Consider the following 23,608-nt stretch of genomic DNA (forward strand, 5'->3'; position numbering starts at 1 on the left):
GTTGTGGGCGACCCGTACCAGTGAAGGTCGGTATCTGATGAAAACCACCCATTTCTGCACGCCTGCAGTCATTCAAATATGCACGCATGCTTTCATTCATGAAATGACTTCAACATTTATCGAGCTACTACTGGGGCCCAGGCATTGTGCAAGACGCTGGCACTTGAAAGATGAAAAAAAGGTGCTCATGATGCAGCCAGGGGGACAGATACTGAGGCATTGATCACTATAATCCTTGGAGTATAGCCATGAAGAGCTTTGTCAAGATACTATGTGGGGCTCCTGGGTGGCTCAGTCGTTAAGCGTCTGCCTTCAGCTCAGGTCATGATCCCAGGGTTCTGGGATCGAGTCCCGCATCGGGCTCCCTGCTCCTCGGAAAGCCTGCTTCTCCCTCTCTCACTCCCCCTGCTTGTGTTCCCTCTCTTGCTGTCTCTCTCTCTGTCAAATAAATAAATAAAATCTTAAAAAAAAAAAAAAAAGATACTATGTGAGTGTGTGTATGTGGGGGGCACTCTACATAGGGGCACTTGTGCTTGGTCCGAAAGACAGAGTAGGAGTCAGCCAGGTGGAAGAGGAAGAAAGTTCCAATGCAGTGAGGTGCCTGCCCCTCCTTGGGGGGGGGGGGCGGTCTTTGCCCCGTGTGTGTGCTGGGCTCCGCGCTCCCCTGTCCCTCCAGGAAAGCTCTGCACTCTTCCCTGATGAGATTCTCTTCTTGTCATGCTCCTCACCTTGGGAAGTAATTTAATATCACGTGTTGTATGTTAAAATTAGAACATTCAGATCTGTGGGTTGAAAGGAAGAAAAACAATCATTCAGTCATTATCCATGAAAATTAAACACCATACAGTGTCGTGTTCATAAAGACAGAGACCTTCCCAGCCAATAAATTCTTAATATTGAGCAGTTCCTCTTGAGAAAATTAAATTTCTGGGAACTGAGAGTGGGTTGGCATTTACTCAGGAGTGGCTGTTTGCACAGGTAATGTTACCTGGGCACTGGAGTTGAGAAAGCCCATTATCTTCAGCGGCTGTGAAAGCAGGTGGCCCAACCAGCAGGCTGAGCCCCTCTTCCTCCTGGGGAGCCAGGCAGCCAGTCACAGACAACCACAGGTATTTCTGAACCCCACTGTGGACCTAAATGCCTGGTTCTGGGGAGAATAAGCTTTTAGGAACTCAGAGTCCATAACGGAGACAAGCTCTTCGCATTGTCTTAAAGTAGAGCCATCAGGCCTGGGTGGCTTCAGGCCCCCCCCCATCCAGCCAGGCACCCAGCTCAACCTGTGAGTCTGATCAGGTTCCTAGAGCCTGAGCACAGCTCAGAGGAGGAAGCTACAGGGGGCTAGTGGGCAAGAGCGGGCAAGAAGATGTGGGCAGAGAGGGTCCTCCGTTCTGGAGCTTGACTTGACCAGAATTGGTCTCCGTGTGAGGCCTGGGCCTGCCATTGCATGCCCCCTCCCTCCCTGTGTCAGCCCGTTACTGTCTGTGTCTGCCCCGTGGGCCCCAAGCAGTGGGGGTGGGAGTGCCGAGTGCAGAGTCCCAAGGTCTGGGTGCCCACCGGTCCCATCCATGACATGGGATGTGCCTGTAGGGAATAACTGCCCCCGTCCTGACTTGGGCTGGGCAGGGGCCGTGCAGGTCACCCCTGAGGTCCAGCACATCCCGGATGCTGGTTTCTACCATGCAGGTTCCCCATGAGGAATATCGGATTTGGTTTGTCCAAAGTGATGGAGCTGAGGGGCACTGTCTCCCCGAGGGGCCTCGGCTGCCATTGGGGGGATGGAAACTGGCAGGACCCTCCCCTTCTGGCTTCCACGCCCCTACCCCCTGTGCCGAGAAGTGGGCACCCCTCACTGAGCTGTGGTGATGCACCCGGGTGACGGGGCATCTGCGGGGTTGGGCGGGAAAGCTGCCCCATGGCCCCTTTCAGGGTGCAGGGCCAGCGGGGCCTTGGGGTCGGGTGTGGGCACTGCAGCTCGTGAGCCCTGCGGCCTTGGTTTCCCCTTCGAGTGGATGGGAACAAGCCGCCTGTGCTGCTGCCTTCGCCGCCCTCCTTTCTGTGACCATGAACATGAGGACGCCAGGGTCCTCGGAGAAGTGGGAGCACACGGTCGCTGGTGTCCCGTGACCGAATTTCAGTGTGAGATCTTCAGGGTCATCCCGTGTTGCAGTGTGGGCCAGCATTTCCTTCCTCTCGATGCCGAGCAGTACTGCATTGTGTGTCCAGACCACATGTCGCTTATCCATCCGTCTGTCCATGGACACTTGGGCTCCTTCCACTTTTTGGCTCCTGTGATTCGTGCCACACACACGTCGTGCAAGCATCTGTTTGAGTCCCTGCTCTCACTTGTTTTGGGGGTCGCCCCCCCCCAGAAGGGGGACTGCTGGAAGCCAGCATTGTGTGTTTGCAGCTCTGTCTTCCCACAAGCCTGTGAGCTCCTTCAGTCTCGAGTCAGTCTTAGCTGTGCATCCCCAGCCACCCCAGGCCCTTACCCTAAATGTCCTCCCGCAGCTCCTTGTTGACCCAGTGAATGAATGCGGTAAATGAATGAGTCCTAATGCCCGGGTTGTCCCAGGACCACACATGATTGTTCCAGGTGCCATGCAAAATCTCTAGCAATCCTGCTCTCAGTTCCTCACGTCTAGACTCTGCATAACAGGGTGGTGAAGATTGCATTTGGGGAAGTCTTCTCAGGGAGCGAATTATCTCTGGAAGCACTTTGGTAAATTGCTTGTGGTGGGGTAAGATCCCCGAAGGAGCCTGAGGCACCAGCAGTGGTGGCTGAATCCCTGAGGTGGGGGGGGACAATGGTAGGAGAGAGGGGCAAACACTCACAGTAGGGGACATTTATGCTGTGCTCACTGTGGCCAGGACTGCTGTCCCGTTTGTTCTCAGGACAGTCCTGTGAAGTTCCTGTGAAGTTCGTGTTGCTCTTGAGCCCATTTCCAGATGGGGAAACAGATTCAGAGAATGTAGGTAGACTGACTGGCGCTCATCAGCGGCGGTGCCGAGACTCCGCGCTCAGGGGGGAGCGTTTGGAAGCCACAGTTCTAGCAGCAGGGGGCAGGTGCTGTTTGCTCAGGGCTGTAGTGCCGCTGCGTGGTCCCCAGTCTGTTGGGGAGCTCAGCTTGGCCGGGATGAGCCTGCTTTCACATCTGCCCAGCTGACATGAGTTGGTGTGGGATGGAGCAAGCACCATGGGTGCACTGGGGCTCGGGGTGGGGAGTTTCAGGTCTCAGCCTCTGGGCTGAGTCTTGAGGGCCATGGGCTCCGGAGGTGACAGAAGCGTGACTCCTGTACCTTGTCTTGTGTAGGATGTTTACCCATCCTTAATTTGTTTATTCATCACAGGACCCACCGAGCAAGTCTGTGAACGAGTCACTGGTGCAGGCCCCAGGCCAGGGTGAGGTGGGCAGCCAGGCTGAGCGCTGGAGGACCGGCACAGCTGGTGTGGATTCCCATGGGGACACCTGAGTGCCTTCGGAGCAGGGACGGGGCTCAGGGTAGGCTGGAGACTCAAAGGATGAACCAAGATAGGAGGGAACAGGGGAGGGAAAAACATTTACAGGCAGAGAGCACGGATGTGGGAGATACGGAGTCCAGAGAGAGCACACGGTATTTTGGAAGGATTGAAAGAAGTCCAAAATAGCCAAGAAGGACTTAGGGGTGGAGAGGGAAACAGGGGGTCTAACAGGTCGCTGTGCTCGGCGAAGGCCTGTTGCTGTGCGGCTAGCCCTGCCCTCTCTAGCTTGCCTGGATGCTTGGTGGCTGTGTCTAGACTCCACAGTGCCCCTCCACCTAGGTGCTCCCATCCAGGTGATCCTGTGGGCCCCCTGTGCCAGGCCCTTTGGCAGGAGAGACTGGGAGCTCTAGTCTCCCTTCCCCTGGAGCCCTGGGGCCTCTACGCCCCCAGCCTCGGCCCCAGACTGCTCTGTCTGCAAGGCTTTGTCCCCACACAGCTGCCCTCAGGCTTGGTGAGTGCGTTCCTCCATTCCAGTGCTGTCATCCTCACCAGGATGTAAGCCTCTCAAGTGCAAGTTCGTGTCTGATCATTTCAGTGTCCTCCTCGTGTCTCCATCCCTGTCTGGTTCAGACATACTGTGTGCTTTTTGAATGCAATTAACTTGCTAAAGGCAGAAAGAAGCAGGTTTTTCTCCTCACTTCCCTAATCAGGAAAGAATGTCAGGAACTAAATTCTTCCCTTTTGATTACAACTTAAATTCTGAGGCTTTAATTTATGTACGGAAGGGGAAGAGGCTTGCAGATCTGTTTCTGAGAGCCACGTTGGCTGTTTAATATTAGTGCCCAGGAGACATCTGTTTTCTGCATTTCTAAACCTAATTTCTTCATCCACTGATACTTGCTGAGAGACTGTGACTTCCTCCATTATGAACTCGCCTAAGTGAGCCCATTCGTAATAATATGTGTAATTACATCAAGATGTATAACACGACAGACATGAAACCAGCACAAAGCCGACACGTGTCCAGAAACGCATTTGGTTACGTTGAACAATGAGCCATAGTTTGTTTTATTAAGGAAAAACAACCTTCCGTTTCCTGTATTCCCCCCACCCTCCTAGGAATTGCTGTTGGATTAAAATAATCCCAATGAATTTCCCTTCTTTATGCGACAGTAGCTTGATTTACCTGATTTGGGTTCAGGGAGGAGAGGTACTTGGCGTGTTAATATGCCTGTTTTCCACACTCAGGTCATGTCTCAGCGGTTGGTTGGATATCATTTGAGAAGAGGGGGACATAGATCTGCTGGGGGAGGGTTCCTGTCCAGGCGTCCGTAGAAGCTTCCAGAACGCTTCCTCCTGTCCCCGGGGCTCAGCAGGAGCCGAGTTTTCCTTGACTGGCACTCACCCCTCTCTGAAGCGCACGGGCGAGGCGAGCGTGGAAGGACTCCTGAACCAGCTGGTCCTGGAGCACCTGCAGCTGGCTCCTCTTCAGTGGGGTGAGTACGCGCCCGTCACCTCTGGGCAAACGCGCCTTTCCCTGCGGGTGGCCGAGTCGGCCGGCTGGCCATGGCAAGTCTGCGTCTTACCTGAGCACGGCCCTTCAGGCGTGTCCCGTCAGCACACACTTGTGGAAGGGTCAGCGCCCTCAAACACACACGTGGTGACGGGTGTCGAGACGCCCTGGTGTCCCAGCGGCCGCGGAGTCTGACGTCGCCTGTGGCGGCACGTGGCCTTGTCCCCACGGGCGTGCCTTCTGTCTGTGCGTCTGGATCTTGAGCGGTTGGCGTGGGGAACGGGGTGCTGCCTCCATGCTCTTACTCCTCTCTGCAGGAGCTTCGACCACGGGGTCGGCACGGAAGAGTGTGTATTTGGTAAAGACTTGAACTCGGTCCTCAACCCAGGAGCGCTCACTGTGATTAGCACTGACGATGTACCTGAGTGTTTGCTTCCTGGTCCACCAGCAGCTTTGACCCTGCTCTGTGCCTTCCGAAGAGCAGCCAGAAGTATCTTGTTGAGGAACAGACTAAGTGTATTTGTGTTGAAGTGAGAGGCTTTATTATCTTCTGGAAATGATTTCATTATCTAATCTACTTTAGGTCAGTTGCTGGCAATATATTTTACCCCAGATATCATTGTAAATTAGTATCAAGTCTCTTCTCCAGGTAATTGAAGTATCCTCTCCCCCTTTTGCATGTGAGAAACACATGGGAATTGTCCCAGGGGCCATGGGCTGGCCTTCCCTTGCTTCCCATCAGTTTGTGAGACCCCCTGTACTGCATGGGGGACCCCCTCCCCCACCGGTCTCCCTGCTCCTTCCGATGAAGGCCAGCAGGAGTCCCATGAGCAGCCAACGAGTGGACCACATTTTACTCCATGCATCCAGCCTGAGTGGAAGGAAAGGGGGGACATTTCTGCAGAGAATCAGTGCGTGCACCTCTGGGGGCTTCCCTCGGCCCCCAGATACTTTTCTAGGTTGGAACGTCCCAGCTCCTGGTTACCTGGGCACAGCCAGGTACTTCCACCAGATGTGGGCAGCTGAGCAGGGTCAGACCCCAGACCCTCCCGCCTCCAGGGCTGGGACAGGCCCAGGAAACCAGTCCTGTGAAACAAAATGAAATAAAATGTGTGTTGACATACTCTGTCCCTCAAAGGAACTTCCCCGAGGTCCAAACAGTCACGCGGCAGCCACGCCCTGCAGTGGGCCCAGGAGGGTCCAGACTCCTTGCAGAGCCCAGCGGAGGGCCCTGCATTTGCACTGGATTCCTTAGAGGTGTTTAACTTTTCTGTTTTTTAACAACGTTTGGGTCCGCTGTCCTACACACATCATGGGCACGCCAGTACGTTGGTAGATAACACAGGTTTAATAATATTATCCTGGAGAGGATGCATGGCTTTAAAAAAAATCATCCTAGGACCTGGGAGGCTTTTGTGCCAAGAGGCCTTGCTGGGGGCGCCTGGGTGGCTCAGTTGGTTAAGCGACTGCCCTCGGCTCAGGTCATGATCTTGGAGTCCTCGGATCGAGTCCCGCATTGGGCTCCCTGCTCAGCGGGGAGTCTGCTTCTCCCTCTGACCCTCCTCCCTCTCATGCTCTCTGTCTCTCATTCTCTCTCAAATAAATAAATAAATAAATCTTAAAAAAAAAAAAAAAAAAAAAAAAGAGGCCTTGCTGGGAGGGCGTGAGCTGCCTCCTGGCGGCTCCCCCAACGGGGCAGCTGGGGGCCATACCTGCAGTGTCCCCAGGTGTCTGACCGAACTGAGGTCCTGCGCTCGCGGTGTTAACACCCCCCAGAAACCACGCGTGACGTTTTCCCAGTCCAAGTGTCGTAATTTGGTACCATATCTAGCTGTTTCCAGTGAACATCTTTTTGAACAGATTTTTGCTTGATTTTTTGACTAGACCGGTTTTCTAGTTTTGGAGTTACTAAGTCAAAAGATGTGAACGTTAGGCTCTTGAGCTGCTTTGTCAAATGAACCTGTGACTGTTGATGGTGACATGGCCGTTGTGGGGACCAGCATTTCTGAAGTCCCTTTCCCTTTGTGCGGTGAGCACCGTTGCAGTGTGGTGGCCCACGCGAGCTGCTGGGCAGTTCTGTCTGCCTCCCCAGGCCCCCGGCAGTCCGCAGCGGAGCAGCGTCTTCATCCCTGGCCTCAGCTCATGGCAGCGCCTGCCTCCCGTCACCCCAGCTGTGGGTGATGCCAACATCTTGGGCTGTGGGTTTGCCCGTCCCCTGTGCCCCCCCTTGATTGGGCTCTCCTAACCGCTCTAACAGGGCCCCCTGGCCTGAGGGGGTTCAGAGTTTCTGTGCAGGTTGCCTCGGCTGGGCCCTCACTTACCCGACAGGTGCTCCTGGAGCTTCCGAACGTCAGCCCGCTTGGCCCGGCTGACTGATTTTTTTCTCTGACTCAAGCAGGCTCAGGTGGGTAGCTCAACAAGATAAAGCCCGTTATTTTGAAGTGAACATTTTGCACGTGCCTGTCACGTGGCAGGCAAGGTGTCCGGACATCATGTCGTCACTTCTGACACCCCTGCACGCTGCGCATGTCCTTTTCCAAACGAGGACACCAAGGCTCGGCCAGGTCCAGGGTTCTGTCCAGCACCTGCCCAGCCGAGGGGTGACTGGTCCAGGTTCAAAGGCAGATGCTGGGGCACCTGGGTGGCTCAGTTGGTTAAGCGACTGCCTTCGGCTCAGGTCATGATCCTGGAGTCCCGGGATCGAGTCCCGCATCGGGCTCCCTGCTCAGCGGGGAGTCTGCTTCTCCCTCTGACCCTCCCCCTGTCATGCTGTCTCTCTCTCATTCTCTCTCAAATAAATAGATCAATAAAATCTTTTTTTTTTTTTAAAAAAGGCAGATGCCCTCACATTGGCCTTTCCAGGTCACTTGATCAAAGTAATATATTCTCACCGTGGAAAGCTAGGGAAAATCAGAAAAGTTGGACAGAGAAAAATTACTCTTTTCCCACCCCTCAAAACAACCTCTATTTCATTGAATTTTTGTGTATTTCTAAGCTCTTTTGCTATCCTCAAATTTAAATTTTGTTCATAGAGATGATCAGACCAGGTTTGTACTTTGGTGTCCTTTTTTTTACCTTGAAAAACACAAATATTCCCCATGTTACAAACATGTCTTACACGTGCCATGGACGGCCAGGTTATAATTTCACCAAGTGGACACAAGGTAACTTAGCCCTTGTTCTGTTGGATGTCTTCTTTGTTGTGAGATGTTCATTGTTCTATAAATCACACACACTGGCTTGCACAGAGAGCTTTTTTGTGTTTTGGGGTCGTTCTCTCTGCAAGGATTTTCTGAAGTTGTTCATATTTTCTGGGGTGTTGGTAGAGCACAAACATGGCCATGTTGGCTGTGTGATGGTGGTGGTGTCACCCGGTAGATGGGCATGCCGCCGGCACCAAGCTGCTGGGGGTCTCAGTCCTGGCTCTGCTGCTTCCTCGTGCTGGAACTTCCTTGGGCAAGTGGACAAGTTCTCTGAGCCTCAGTCTCTTACTTGTGAACTGGGGATGCTGAGGGCACCAAGTCGTCAGTGAAGGTGTGATGAGAGGCCTGTGATCCTGGCGGGAGCATGCTCCTCTGCCCGTCCGAGCAGGTGGGGGACCGCTGGAGCTTCTGTGTACCAGTCGGTCATGGAAAGGAGGAAGTGGAGATTCTGGGGTGCATCCAGAGGCACGGCGGGGCAGGGGCAGGTCAGAGCCGCGGCAGGGCTGGGGCAGGGCCTGGGACTGGACCCCAGGTCGGCATGGTTGGGCTGTGGCTGCTGCTTTTTTTTTTTTAATTCAATTTAATTTTATTATGTTATGTTAATCATCATACATTACATCATTAGTTTTTGATGTAGTGTTCCATTTCATTGTTTTCATATAACTCCCAGTGCTCCATGCAGAATGTGCCCTCCTTAATACCCATCACCAGGCTAACCAATCCCCCCACTCCCCTCCCCTCTAAAACCCTCAGTTTGTTTCCCAGAGTCCATAGTTTCTCATGGTTCGTCTCCCTATCCAATTCCCTCCCTTCATTTTTCCCTTCCTTCTCCTAATGTCCTCCATGTTATTCCTTATGTTCCACAAATAAGTGAAACCATATGATAATTGACCTTCTCTGCTTGACTTATTTCACTTAGCATAATCTCTTCCAGCCCCATCCATGTTGATGTAAAGTTGGGTATTCATCCTTTCTGATGGCTGAGTAATATTCCATTGTATATATGGACCACATCTTCTTTATCCATTCATCTGTTGAAGGGCATCTCAGCTCTTTCCACATTTTGGCTATTGTGGTCATTGCTGCTCTGAACATTGGGATGCATATGGCCCTTCTTTTCACTACTTCTGTGTCTTTGGGGTAAATACCCAGGAGTGCAATTGTTGGGTCACAGGGTAGCTCTATATTCAATTTTTTGAGGAACCTCCACACTGTTTTCCAAAGTGGCTATCCCAGCTTGCATTCCCACCAACAGTGGAAGACGGTTCCCCTTTCTCCACAACCTCTCCAACATTTGTTGTTTCTTTCCCTGTCCATTTTGGCCATTCTAACTGGTGTAAGGTGGTAGCTCAGCGTGGTTTTGATTTGAATTTCCCTGATGGCTAATGATGATGAACATTGTTTCATGTGTCTGTTATGGGCTGCGGCTTCTGATGTGCTGTGCCTCTCATCTCCCTCTGGAAACTGTCCTGTGAACTAGGGGGCTGCACCTCCGGGCGGGAAGATAGGGCGGGTTGCAGAGCCCAGCATGCTCCCTGACCGTCTGTCTAGGGGCTGTTTCCAGTCCATTCCGTCAGTACCAGTCGTGACTAATGAGGCTGAGCTGATTCCAGTGTCCCCCTACCGTGCCCCCTTCTACCTCCCTCAGATGGTGACACTTTTTGTAGCTTCCTAGATACATCAGTGATGGGCTGTGCTTCCCGTGATGGCCAGCAAATGCAGATTAGGTGTTGGCCACCTTACGTGGGGCTCTTTTCAGTGCACATCCGCCGTATCCTCATCCCGCGAGCCCCGCCGTGCGTTCCGGCCCCGAGCTGTGGTGTGCACACTGTGTGTGCACGCATGGGGGTAGCAGGTCTCGCAGACACATGGGACTGTGGGGACTGTGGGGACACCCGCTGCCCTGCCTCAGGGAGCAGCACGCCCTCACATTTGGGGAGCAGGACACAGTGTCCAACCCGTGCAAGTCTGAGAGATCATCACTACTATTCCCTTTATACAAAGTAGGAAATACTCAGGGGTTCCTGTTACCTAAGGTTACGTGGAGAATGTAGATGCGTGGGCTGAGGGTTTGGTCCGTTTATTCGGAAGTTACCTATCTGCGGGCCCTCTGCCCTGTAGCAAGCACTGTCCCAGGTGCTGGGGACCCACTTGTAAGTTAAACTCCAACCCTGCCTTTAAGACACCCCCAGTCTGATGCAGGTGGTGGACCCAGGTCCGTTAACAGACCGTCCACACACAGCCTGGTGTGTGCTAGGCGGGAGCTCATGCGGGTGACCCGGAAGCAGAGGCAAGAAGCAGCCCGGGAACCCGACTCCTGCGGCCACCTTTTTACGAAGGAGCTGGCGTGCCCTTGGAGACAAGGCACAGGGCCACCTGCAGGGCCCGTCCCATCTGGAAGTTGCTCCTCCTGTCTTATGGCACCTGCTGCATTCAGCCCGTCCCGTTCAGGAGTCTGGATCTGGGGGGCTGGGAAACCAGGCTGTCTTTGCCTTGAGGATGGGCTGCATCCCAGGAACTGCCCTGCAAGGGGTCCTTTCGTCAAATTGTGTCATGTGGAGGCCGTGTGGGGTTTTGTTTCTGACCTGAGATTCATGCGGGATGGCTGTAGTAAGTCACCCAGTGCAGTCGTGTCTCAGGCACCTTGGGAGAGAAAGCGGAGAGCCAGGTTCCAGCCAGCCGTCCAGCGGGACAGTCAGCAGCGGCAGGTGGCCATGGGGGGCGCCCAGGCCTCCCTGGAGGCTGAGCCTGCCCACTGACCCCTGCCTGTTTCCCAGGTAACTTAGCAGCGGCACAGGGCTGTGGATTTCTCCAGACCTCTGCTCCTGGGTGAGGGTGCTAGCCTGTGGGCCCACTGACAAGGCGGGCTTTGCTGGGCCGGGCTGATCAGGTGGTTCGGTAAGCCAGAGAGCGTGGTCAGCCTGGGCCGAGGACCCCTACCCTGGCGCCCAGTGATTGCAATGGCCCTTCTGCCTGAGATCCAAGTGGCCAGGAGGTGGTTGCAGGGGACCCAAGGGGCCATCTCACCATCCCTTGGGCACCTTTGCCAAATACAAATATGTAAATTTATAAAGAACAAAAACAGAAAAAAATTTGTAAAGGATACAAAAGTAGTTATATTTTTCTTGAAGAAAAATGATTAAAAAAAAAAAAAACATACACGAGAAAGCCCCGGGCCACTGTTGATCTCCCTCCTTGGGTATGACCCTGTGGGCTTCATGGGTCCCCTCCTGCCCTTTCTCTGGTGGCTGGCAGCCCTGCCAGAGGGGGCCGGCTGCGCTGGGATGCTCCACACACTCCGTCCTCACAGCCAGCAAGGGCGGCACCAGCGTCTGCGTCCACGGAGGGACCGAAACCTGCAGAGCCTCTGCGGCACGCAGCTCGCAGCGTCGTCCTGCGTCCACGCGGCTCACAGGGCTGGCCCGCGTCCACGCAGCTCGCAGCGTCGTCCCGCGTCCACGCGGCTCGCAGGGCTGGCCCGTGTCTACACGGCTCGCAGGGCCGTCCCATGTCGGGCTCCGGAGCTTGTTCCCACGCTTCTGTGACACCCCATCTCCCCTTGCCCCACCTCGCCCCCTCCACCCCGATCTTCTCCTTGGTCCCAAGCATCCTAGTTTTAACATAATGTTTGGGAGTGCTGCTCAATTGTGATAATTTCCCCCAAAAGAACAACTGTATTTGTGGGGTGCTCACTGCAGTGCCTCAGGAGCTCTGTGTGTCCCTTTCTTCTTTCTTCTCCATAATCACCCACTGAAATCAGCATTATTATATACCTTCTGGAAGAAACCAGTGAGTGAAAAGCTGATATAATTTGTCCCTGAAATTGCTATTTCCACATCTGATCTGCTCCCTGAGAAGACGCGTCCTCACTCTGGCAGGCTTCTGCTTCTTCCTTACACCCCCTGGGCCCCTCCCTCCTCCCCCCCAGCAAATGGCTACTGAGCACCTTCGGGTGCCCGTCTGGGCTGTGCTCACGGGGACTGCCCCTGCGTGCCCAGCTCTCGGTCCCCCACACCTTCAGCTGCCTGCCACTTTCTTTGAGAGACACCTTCTTTTAGGAAGGGGATTTCTGCTATAGGATTTGCCTGTGGGAGAGGAGAATGGGACACAGGGCCATGCCTTGCATCCCTTGACTCTGAATCTGGGAAAAAGGTTCGTGTCTCTGCAGCGTGGTGTGTGGTGAGCTGGTGTCCCCTGGTGCCCTCTTGCTCCATAGGTGCTAAGAGGGCGGGTGCGGGTGCAGTTTTCTGGGGGTTTCCCAGCCCCCAGATCCAGACTCCTGAACGGAACGGGCTGAATGCAGCAGGTGCCATAAGACAGGAGGAGCAACTTCCAGATGGGACGGGCCCTGCAGGTGGCCCTGTGCCTTGTCTCCAAGGGCACGCCGGCTCCATCTCCGAGAAGATGCCGAAGGAGAGAGTCTGAGATCTGCAGGGTGGTAGGTACCAGGCTTCCAGTCCCTGGTGAGCATAGAGTTCATGAGGGCTCCCTGCCCACCCGAAGTGGGCTGGGCACCCTGGTTATGACAGACCCAAGCCACCGAGCCAAGAAATGTCCCGGCTTTTGGACTTGTACCCGTGATCAACACAACTCCCTTCGTGGAGAACCTCCTGGAATGGGCCTCTGCTGGTGTTGAACGTGTCTCATGTCACATAGTCCCCACAACACCCCTGAGAGGTTGGAAAAACCACCCTTGTTTTATCGAGCTTGAAAATCAGAGAGATCATGTCCCTGTCACCGGTATATGGGTGGCAGAATGAAGCGTGACTCTAGGCCTGACTCGACAAGGCTCCTTCTGTCTGCACCCTCGCCTCAAAGGGAGAGACCCCAGTCAGAAGCAGGCAGTCCCCCGCACCCCCAGATGTAACCGCAGCGAGGCTGTACATTGAGTGTGTGGTCTGTTTCCTTTGCAAAGATAAAATCGTGCACAGGTGAGCTTCAGAATTCAAGAGGTGCAGAAAGCTGTGTGTGAAGTCTCCTTCCTGCAGCCGTCCTCCCCCGGAGCACCCCGTCCCACTGCCTGCACTCTGCAGGTGCCCACTACGGTTTTGTCCTCAGTGGGAGCACATGAGAGCTTCTCTCTTGCTTAGGGACGGGTGTTGGGTATCACCGCCCCCCTCCCCCCGCAGCACACCCGGGGCCACCACGTTGTTCCTCACCGCTGCGTAAGGTGCGTTGTCCTTCACTGACTCTGTCTTCTCCCCAACCCTCAGGTGGCTTCCGATCGTTTGCTGTTCGAAACATTGTTGGTACCAGGAAGGGTGACGGTCCTCCTGTGCGTGAGGCGAGCTGGAAGATGCTTTTTTTAAATTCAGCAGTCTCTTTACAAATACCTTCCATTTCTGTGTCATGCTTAGAAGGACTTCCCTCCTCTAGATCGTATAGATAGTTCCAATTCTCATACTTCCATGGGCTCATCCATTTTAACATTTAGGGCCTTTTTGTATGTGGAGTTTATTAAGGTGTGAGGAAAGAGGCATTGATCCACCCTTTTTCCAGAAAACTATTTAATTGTCTCCAAGTCATTTAATAATAATCTTTCTCCACTAATCAGCAATGTCATTTTTCTCATCTGTTCAGGAAGATTTTTGAGCTCTCTTCCATCCATCTGCCTTGTCCACCCATGAGCCGGTACCACCCTCGTCACTATTACGGGTTTATAGTATATTTTAATATTTGCTTGGATATTTGCTTCAATGTCATTTTCTTCCCTTTCTCTCTTGTTTCTTTATTTAAAGTTGTGGTAAAACCACATAAATGTGCCATCTTGACCATAGAGCCCAGTCATGCTAACTGCATTCATGTTGTCGCCCAGCGGACCGCTACCTTTTCCGTCTTGCAAAATCAGAACTCTGTGCCTGTGGAACAGCTTTCATATTTTTATTTATTTTTTAAAAAGATTTTATTTATTTGTCAGAGAAAGAAAGAGAGCGAGCACAAGCAGGGGGAACAGCAAAGGGAGAAGCAGGCTCACTGCTGAGCAAGGAGCCCGATGTGAGGCTCCATCCCAGGACCCTGGGATCATGACCTGAGCCGAAGGCAGATGCTTAACTGACTGAGCCACCCAGGCGCCCCCAGCTTTCATAGTTTTATATAACTTCAGAAAGAGCTCATTTTTAAAAAATTAAATTTCTAATGGTATCTAACTGCCTCTCCTCCTGAGGTCATTTCCCCACTTCTGTTTATTTTATATAATTTTGCTTCTTCTTCTTTTTCTTGATTCAGCTGGCTAGTAGATGATCTACTCTGTTCCTCAGTTCTTGTCTCTTCTCTTTAATTCTGTCCCCATCTTCTTTCTGCTTTATGGGGGCTCACTGTGTTAGTTTGCCCTCACTGATTGAGCTGCATATTTAATCCATTTATTTAAAATTTCCTATTTTTCCATAATTATTTAAGGCTATGAATTTTCCTATAATTACTGCATTATCCATGTTCTGATATTTAACATCTTCATGATTGATATTTTTTAGGAATTTTGCAATTTTAGTTGGTTTCATTTTTGTCCCAGGAGTTGTTTAAAACCTACATGTTTTGTTTCCTGAATTTGTTCTGGCTTTCTGATATAATGGCCTTATAATCAGTTTAGTGATATTTTCACCTCTGAGAATTTACTGAGGTTTCTTTGTGTTTTTTTATGACCACTCCACAGACATTTAAAAGGAAGACATATTCCTTGTTTTAAGTGTATTGAGTTACAAAATATATCTGTTAACTTCCCTTCATCAATTACATTGCTTAGGTCTTTAGGACCCTCACTTATTTGACCCACTGGGGACTTTGAGAGGTGAATTACACCTGCTGCTGCCTCGGGTCCTTTTCAGCCCAAGGGGACTTCTGTGTGGTTGGTCCTTGGTGCATAGATGTCCTCCCTGTTCTCATTTTGCCACACTCGCCATCACTTGAAGTGCCCTTCTCTATCTCCTTCCATGTTTGTTGCCTTGTCCGATGCCGTAACTTGTCCCTGCTTGCTTCTTGTCCGGCTGGTGTGCCTTTGTCTATCACTTTATCTTAAACATTGGAGATTTCCTTTTTTCTCCACGCGGTTCTCTTAGATGAAGCCTGGAGTTGAATTTTGGTTTGCAATCCAGCTTTCAAGTGTTTTTCATTTATAGGTGAGTGTAGGCCATTTACCTTCCTTGATATGGCACGTATATTGGTCTTTTTTTCTGCCATATATTTTGTTATGTGTTTTGTTTTTATAAGTCTTTTGACTTTTGTGGTCTGTGTTTTCTTGTTCTGTTTTCTGTGATAATTTTATTTTTCTGCCACTTTCTTCCTAAAATCTCCTACTTCTCTTGTCTGACCGCTCCACCCTCACCACCTTCTAAGGCCTTGGCTGCTGTATTCTTCTTCACAGTCCTTATCATTCTCTGAGAGTTCATTATATATACAGATTTTTTTTCCTTGTGTGTCTCTCCACCCCTGCTGGGGTATAAGCTCCGTGGAGGAAAGATCTGTTCTTCACTGTGTTCCCAGAACCTGGATCGGTCACCGGAACATTTAGTGCATGCTGAATAAGTATTTGCCGAAGGCATGAATGAGGTAGTCTTCACAGCGTGTATCTGAAGTGGGTAGTTTTATTCCTGTGTTCTAGGGGAGAGGAAAAGGAAAGCGTGTGCAAAGCCATTCAGCCTGTGAGTGGCAAAGCGAAGACTGGGACACAGTCCCTGTGATCTCGAAATCCATGTCTCTCCCATCATATCATGCTTCCCAGTATCACATAACAGGGTAGTGGCCCACAGCTAGATTTCAGGCCTGGCCCTGCTGACTTCTAACCAGATACTCAGCTGCACCACACCCCTGTCAAAGGAAAAAAGAAGGGATTAATTTTGTAATTGTGCCCAGACTTGCAGAAAAGTTGCAAGTACAGTAGTGAGAATCTTTTTTCTGCACCATTTTAGAGTGAGTGGCCCAATGCACCATCATCCCGATTCTTTAATGGGTATTTCCTACACACAAGGGCGTTCTCTTGTGTAACCACAGCATGCCATTAAAATCAGGAAGTGAGCATTGGTACTACCTACCATCCAATACTGACAACTCACTCAAGTTTTGCCAGTTGTCCTACCAATGTCCTTTGTACTTCAAGGGTCTGCATCTGGTTTGGAATCCCTGGCTGCCCTCAGCTCTTTGAGGTCTGTAGTCTTCCTTTGTCTGGAATAATTCCTCAGTCTTCCTTTGACTTTGATTGCCTTGGTGCTTTCCGATATTTGCAACCAGCTCTTTCTAGGATGCCCCTCGGTTTGGGTTCATGTGACGTGTCCTTGCGACAGGATTCAGCATATGTGTCTTTGGCAGAAATGTCACAGTGATGCCCATCCTCCCCGTGTCTCAGGGCGGCTCGTGATTTCCGTCGTCCTCTTGCAGCGATGGTCGTCGTCCTTGCGACAGGATTCAGCATATGTGTCTTTGGCAGAAATGTCACAGTGATGCCCATCCTCCCCGTGTCTCAGGGCGGCTCGTGATTTCCGTCGTCCTCTTGCAGCAATGGTTGTCGTCCTTGCGACAGGATTCAGCATATGTGTCTTTGGCAGAAATGTCACAGTGATGCCCATCCTCCCCGTGTCTCAGGGCGGCTCGTGATTTCCGTCGTGCTCTTGCAGCGATGGTCGTCGTGATCATTTGACGAAGGTGGTGTCTGCTCGCCTTTTCTGTTCAGTTCCTGCCGTGCCCCAGCCCGCCCTGCTCCCAGGTTCTCAGCCTCTCATCCCAGGGGGCCTGCCCCACGGATGCCCCTGATTCTTGCCTCCCCTCCAGCTCATGCTCCAGACCCCAGTCAGGCTGCGCCTCTGTGAGGATGCCCTCTTCCCCACCACTTGGGCTCTGGCATCCTGCATGGGGTGGATCTGTTGTGCAGATGCCCTCCACGCCCAGCCTGGTCCACGGCTGCCCCCTCCTGTGCCCTCCCTGTGGTCTCAGAATGACTTGTCCGGGAAGCTGGGGAAGGGGTCTGCTCAGCTGCCTGTGCCATTAGGCCAGGCCTTGGCTTCTGGCTTTCCCTTTCCTGGCTGGTTAGTTGTGCTTATTCTTCCAGGCCCTGGTAAGCTGGGAGCTCTTCTCCAGCACCCTTTCCTCTGAGCCCCATGCAGCCCCCAGCCCCGGGGCTCTTCTGGTTCCCCTGGGAGCATCTGTGCCTGTCACAGGCTCTCTGGGAACTCACAGGGGTGACGTCCATATTACGTCCGTGCCCTGCACCGGGGCCTGTTCCTTACCTGACACCAAGTGGGCACAGAGCAAATGCTTGCCGAATGACTGGTAGATCGTCAGCCTTCAAGGAATACTTGTTGGGTGAGTGAGTTAGAAACAGTCCATCTCCTGGAGGAGTTCACAGCCCTGCTGGGAAGAAAGGCTGTGTTTCCGGCAGACAGAAATACCCGCCTTCGCAGGGGAAAGCCTCTCTGGTCATCTGTAAAGGTGCCTGTGGCTCTGGGCCCGGACAGCAGCCTTCTGCCAGACCCCCACGGGAACAGCTCCTCTCCTCCTGGCCCCCCGATCACAGGGAAATTCAGACAATGAGCCTACGGTTTGAACTGGTGCTAATTAGTGCAGGTGTAAATTAAGCCTAGGTCTCTGGGTTTCTTACTTCCAGGAGTTTCCAGGCAGAGCTCACGTCCGTGTTTCCCACGGCCTTCTGCCGCCCTCTTGGACCTGTTGATTCTGTTTTCAGCATCCAGGATACTGGTGTCCACTCGCTCTCCCTGGCTCATGGGCACCAAGAGCGCTTCACTGAGGTGAACAACTACTGGCATATGTTACCTTTGTCGCCAGCAGATGGGGCAGGCCACTGGGGGGCGGGGTCAGTGACCTGCCCCGCCCCAGGTCGGAGGTCACAAGCCTTGGTTGTACCGGACTTGGCATTCACAGCCTTGCCATCTGCCTGGAGTTTTTCCTCCAGGACCAGAACCCTGGCAGCAGGGATCTTCCCAGTGCTGTGGTGAGGCAGCGCCTGGGGGAGGGGGTGCAGGAGCTCAGAGCTCTGCAGGGCTTCCTGGCTCACCCTCTGCCTCCCACCCTGCACACACCTGCTGGCCTGTGGGCAGAGGGCCCCTCCTCGCAGAGGTGGGGCCGGGGGCTGTGCGGTCACTGGCTGGGAAGTCACAGAGCTGGCATTTGGATCCGTGTCTGTCTAGGTCCAGCCGGGGCGTGGGGGGTGGGGCTCTGTCGCATTGCCCTAGGTATTTGCTGCGCCTTAAATAAGATCGTGAATTTCAGGATCCGTGACACGCTAAACCCAGGAGGGGAACATTTCAGTCTTTCTCTCATCTTCCGTTGTTTCTTTATAAAATACAAAATTTTAACCCCTGGTGCTTCCACATGGTGGGATGCTTTCTCTGGATTCTGCAGCCTTTCCCAAGCGCCCAGTTGCAGGGCTTGTAGGAGAAAATAGGCATTCTTGCTGGAGCTAAGCACCATTGAACAGGGTATCTAGAGGTGGACCAGCCGAGACTTACTGTACCAGTTGGTGAGGTCTGGCTGTCTTGGATGCCTCGTCCAAGGACAGCACAGGAAAGGTCCTCGGGCACCAGCTGGGTTAATGGCTCCGTGGACACGCCTGGGCGCTAAGAGCTTTTGGCAGGGGAGCTCGAGCCGGAGAGGGTGGAGTCCACCGACCAAGTTTCTCCAGCCCTCCAGGCTGCCGGAAGCCTTGGGAGCCAAAGGCCATTTAACAGGGCCTTGCTGAGAAGCGGGCATTCCTTACTGTGAACGCAGGCTGCGCAGCCCGGGGCTCCGCCTGGTGAAGACCATGCCACTCGCTGCCGGGCGGGGGCCGACGGGGGCTGCCGCAGGCTCAGGGCCCGGCTGGCTGGAGGGCAGGCGGCAGGCGGCATCGCTACATCCCAGCCCCATGTCACCCGTCCGTCATGAAGGCCGCTCTGCCGGACAGCCTGCTTCCACCGCTGCCTCCTGCCCCTCCCCCACCTCGGGTCACCACGGGCTTTGCTGCTGCCGAAGGAAGCCTAACAGCGTCGCCCTTCCCTGTCCGGGTTCTGTCAGCCCCTGCATTTGGGGTGCAGACTCCCCCCTCCCCTGCCCCTCGCCCGTCGGCTGTGTCAGGTCACGTGGAGTGTCTTGCAGGCTGCCGCCATCCGGAGGTGCTGTGGGAGCCCCAAGGAGGGAAGCGCCTTCGCCAGAGGCTCACGTGCGCACTCCCACCGTGGCCCATCCGGCAGCCTTGCCCGCCTCTCCTTGGCTCCAGCCACGCGTCCTCCACGGCGCGGGTCCCCTTGCGGAGCTCTCCCCATACGGCCCACGTCACGTCGCCCCTGCCTGTGCTGGACACCCTCCACCCAGAGGCAGCCAGTGTAGGCCCCCTCGGGTAGACCCAGGGTCGGCCTCTCTCACGTCCCGCTGCGTCGGAGAAGATGCTCACCACCAGTGCCTGCGTTCTCAGTCCCTGAGGATGAGGGCGTGTGCGCCCCCGTGTGCAGCTCATGAGGGCCGTCCTCGTCCGTGTTGTGTCAGAGTCTTGGAAGGGCCCTGTTGGGGTGACGTCGTCCCTGTTTTACAAATGCCAACCCTGGGGCAGCCAGCCAGGTGAGGTGACTTGCGCGAGGTCTCCCGGGCAGGAAATGAACCCCAGGCCTCCGAGTCCGGCTGCCGTGCGGCGGGGCTGCCTGCAGCTGCTCCCTGAGACCTCCCGCCTGGGCCTGGGGCCTGGTGCGCTCGGGCGAGCACAGCGTGGTTTCTGCGGGAAGGGAGCGAGGACACCTGCCAGGATCTGACGCGAGGTAGATGCCCAGTTGCATGGAGAGGTGTAGGGGATGGCAGAGGGCGCTGGGGCCATCCCCTTGCTCAGCCGCGGGCAGGGAGACCGGCAGCGGCCGGGTCCTCCCGGGCTGTGGCCCCAGCTGCCCCACCTCCACCACCCCGTGGGCCGAGGGCTGCAGTCCCAGCTCTGTGACCTTAGCAACTGTCTTGGCATAAGACCTGGAGATGGCCGTGACGGTCAGCAGTCAACCGGGGATAAACATATGTATTTATTACCTGCTTTTCTCCTGTGGCCCTGCAAGGCGTCTTTTAGGGAAATAAGGCCTGTCCTTAAGGAGCTCAAACACGGGCCCCATGCGCCCTGTGCACCCTGTGCAGAGGGGCTGTGCCTGGACTGATGGGTCACTCAGGGTGGGGATGGCATTGGGGCTCAGGAGCATGTCAGGTCGGTGCCGCACTCAGAGCTGAAGGGGACTTAGCCTTGTCACCTGCTGGCTCCACCACTTTGTGTTGAGTTCAACTCCTGCGGCTTTTTCTCATAGAGAAGATGAGCCACGGGACGTCTTGTTAGGAATTTTGGAAGCGTCTGCTGAGACAGGGGAGCAGGGCTTGGCCTCCGGGCGCCTGGACCCAGGGAGCTTCCTGGTCAGAGGAGGGGGCTTCCTTGCTTCTGGCACCTGCTGAGCGGTTGGGGAGGCTCCTTGGGCTATCTGTCCATGCTGCAAGGGTGTCCCAGCCCGGACGAGAGCAAGTCAGCTCTTGCACAGACCGGGCTGTGGAAGGAGGGCAGGCCGAGTAGAAATGACCATCCTCACGCATCTGTATCTCAGTAGGGCCCTGGGGGATGGTGGGTGGTCCAGAGACAGGGGGGCTGGGGGCTGGAGGGCAGGCGCTAGCCCTCCCTATAGCCTCTGGGGCTAGCATGTGGGGTCCATCGAGAGGCAGAGACATTTCCCCTTTGGCAGATGGAGAAGCTCACAATTGACAGCTTGCCCCAAATCAAACAGCATGGAGTAGGCTGAGTCTGGGTCATTTTTCCCAGAGCTGCTCCACACAGCAACGCCGATCAGCTGGGGAAGGAGAATGGGCTGTGCTCCATCAAGGTGGGACCACCACCGCCTCTGTGTTGTCCTCCGGCCCCCATACGGCTGAGCAGGTGGAGAGCCGGGTGGGCCAGGTGGCCTGACAGCCTCGCTCCTGTTGGTGTCACTCGAGGGTGCATGTGTCTGAGCTGTCCGCACCCCAGCTGAGAGCCACCAGCAGCAGGAGGGACCCAGGTCTGGGTGTAGAAGCTCTGGTTTCCAGATCTGAGCGCCCTTGGGTCAGTGCTCCTGTTCTGAGGCTCATTCCCTTGTCCCTCCGACAACAGTCTTGCCAGAGGCGTGCTGTACGGGGAGAGACTTAGGGCCGAGAACTCTACGGGATCACAGTGGGAGCGGGCCTCAAGGTTGACTTGCCTCCTGCATGTCAGGCCGGGGTCCTGTGCTGGTGGGACTGGACCCCAGTCTGCTTCCTTCTGGCCTGCCCCTCTTCCTAGGCCTCCATCACACAGGGGTAGGGTGTCAGCCTTGCCGTGCTTTATTCTCATTTTTTGTCTCACCTGCATTATTCCAAATGTGCTAAGCAAACACAGAACACATGCTTAAGGCAAAGTGTTTGAAATTAAGCTGTTTAATTTCTTAGGATGGAAAAAATGTCTGGAAGCGAATGTGGGTCAGCTTAGGCTGCAGTACTAAGAGGTTTGGGGGAAAAATAGCTCCTTCCCATTTGAGGACCCGAGAAGGAAGCAATCCTTAATGAGGCGCTGGCCTCTGGGCCACTTTGAAGCCAGACCTTGAACAGTCAAGCCAACTTCAAAGACTCAGCCTCCTGACCTTTCTCAGGCAGCTCCTGACAACATCCTTCTCCCCAAGGCCCTTTGCTGGTGACTCGTCCCTGGACCGTTGATCCAGTGTAACAGCTGGGAAAAAACAGCCGCATAACCTTCGCTCTCAGGGATGCCACTTATACCAGAGGACGCGCTCCTTAGCTTGCAACAAGTTCACCACATCTCCCTGGATGGTGGACGTGTTAGCTCCAGGTGGGGCAGAAAAATGCAGGCACCGGCCCGTCTTCCGAAATCACAGAAGGTCAGAAGGAGCACAGCTTTGGGGGCCAAGCGCCTGGCATCTCCTCCCCACTGAACCTTCTCCCTCCATGAGTGTGGGTCTGTTGTTTTGCCTGCAGAACCCGGTCCTGGAATCCACAGGTGGACCCCAGTCCCACCACCTGTGAGGGTGGGGAAGACTGAAGTGGCAGGATGTGGGCATGGCCTCTGCGACTTCGCACTCCCACAGGGGAGACGTGCTCAGACACAACAGTGGTGATTAGTTATCTTGTGTTGAGGACTCCTGAGGATCTAATGATAAAGACACATGCAAACAAGGTTCTGCATTCCCTTTTCCAGAGAGTTGACCTCTTCCTACAAATGTTCCATCCTGGTTCTCCCAGAATTCGCTGGTTCTTGATGAAGAACCGGCTTCACAAGGGGGTGAGAGCAAAGCGTGGTCATGACATGGTGGCCACAGGCTGGATGGCTGGGTAGATGAGACCACCTCACTCTGTCACGTCAGGAGCCCAGGGCTCAGAGCCGTAAAGCTTCTGCTCTGAATGCCATGGTTCGTACGTGCCATAGAACTCAGGGCACACCCACGCCCCTCTGGTCTAGGATGGCCGCACATGGAGACCAGCTCTCCTCTCCGTTGTGTGGCTTGACAGCAAGAACAAAGTGCAGCCATGGGAAGGTGCCAAAAGCCAGGCCCTGCCCACCTGCAGGACGCCCGCATTGCCGTGAGCCACGTGCTTCCTGGGACCTGCAGGCTGTTAGGTTTGTTTGTTGCGGCCTCGAACAGCTGTGTTCAGGTGGCCAGGGTGGGCTGCAGGCCCCTCAGCAAGAACTCGTGGCTCTCCTGCCCTCCGTGCATTCAGCACTTGCTTCCTGAGCACACACCATGAGCCCAGCTCTGGGCCAGAAATGGGGGACGAGGGGGTGGGCTGTTAGGAACGCCAAAGGCAGTGTTGCCTGGCGTGATGGAAAGAACTGGGTTTGGGCCTCAGCCCTTAGTGATAGTCCTGGCTTATTGGATGGCCGTGAGCATGTCGCCAGGATTGTCAAAACCTCCCTGTGCTTGGGGCTGGGGACACAGTGACACGCAGGAGAGGCTCAGAGCCTGGGTCTCCAGGGAGCTGACCATCTCACAGGGAGGCATGACCTTTTCCAGGTGGCTCTGGTGTGAGGAGGCTATGCCCCCACTTTAGCAGGTGATGAGGAATCTAGAGAAGTTCGGCTACAGTTGGGGCATGCTCTTTGTAGCAGGGAGATGCAGGGGTCCCACGGGTGGCCTGTGTTTCCTTTGTGAAACAGGAAGTGAGATCACATCAAGGGATGGGGCAATGTCAGCAGATCTGGGAAATCTGAGGATACGGGAGAGTTTACGTACAGTGAGGGGCACAGAAGGAGCTAGGCCTTGGTCAGAATTCATTGGAAGGAGGAAGGGAGGGAGGGATGTGGTCAAGATAGAGGCAGATTCCATTCCAAGGAGAGCTCTGTAGGAAGGGGGGGAGTTCCCAGCACGAGCTAACAGATAGAAGGTTCTCGATCCATACCCATGTGGGAGTTACTGAAGGGCCCATGTGGGCAGGACCTGGCCAGGGGCAGGGCGAAGGCTCATCACCTGGCCACCA

The 23,608-nt window shown here is 54.2% G+C and overlaps 1 protein-coding gene across 10 annotated transcripts in view; it reads left to right on the forward strand.

The window, feature by feature from the left end:
• TRAPPC9 (trafficking protein particle complex subunit 9) overlaps window positions 1–23,608 on the forward strand; it is a 582,880-nt gene that overhangs the window by 461,547 nt on the left and 97,725 nt on the right. For all 10 annotated transcript variants that reach the window (XM_078071955.1, XM_078071953.1, XM_078071956.1 and 7 more), the window contains one exon: window positions 4,865–4,956. In XM_078071955.1, coding sequence (XP_077928081.1) covers window positions 4,865–4,956 — 92 coding nt within the window. The remainder of the gene's footprint in view (window positions 1–4,864; window positions 4,957–23,608) is intronic.

The sequence above is a fragment of the Halichoerus grypus genome, chromosome 5 (assembly GCF_964656455.1).
Source record: "Halichoerus grypus chromosome 5, mHalGry1.hap1.1, whole genome shotgun sequence".
In the NCBI taxonomy this organism is placed as follows: domain Eukaryota; kingdom Metazoa; phylum Chordata; class Mammalia; order Carnivora; family Phocidae; genus Halichoerus; species Halichoerus grypus.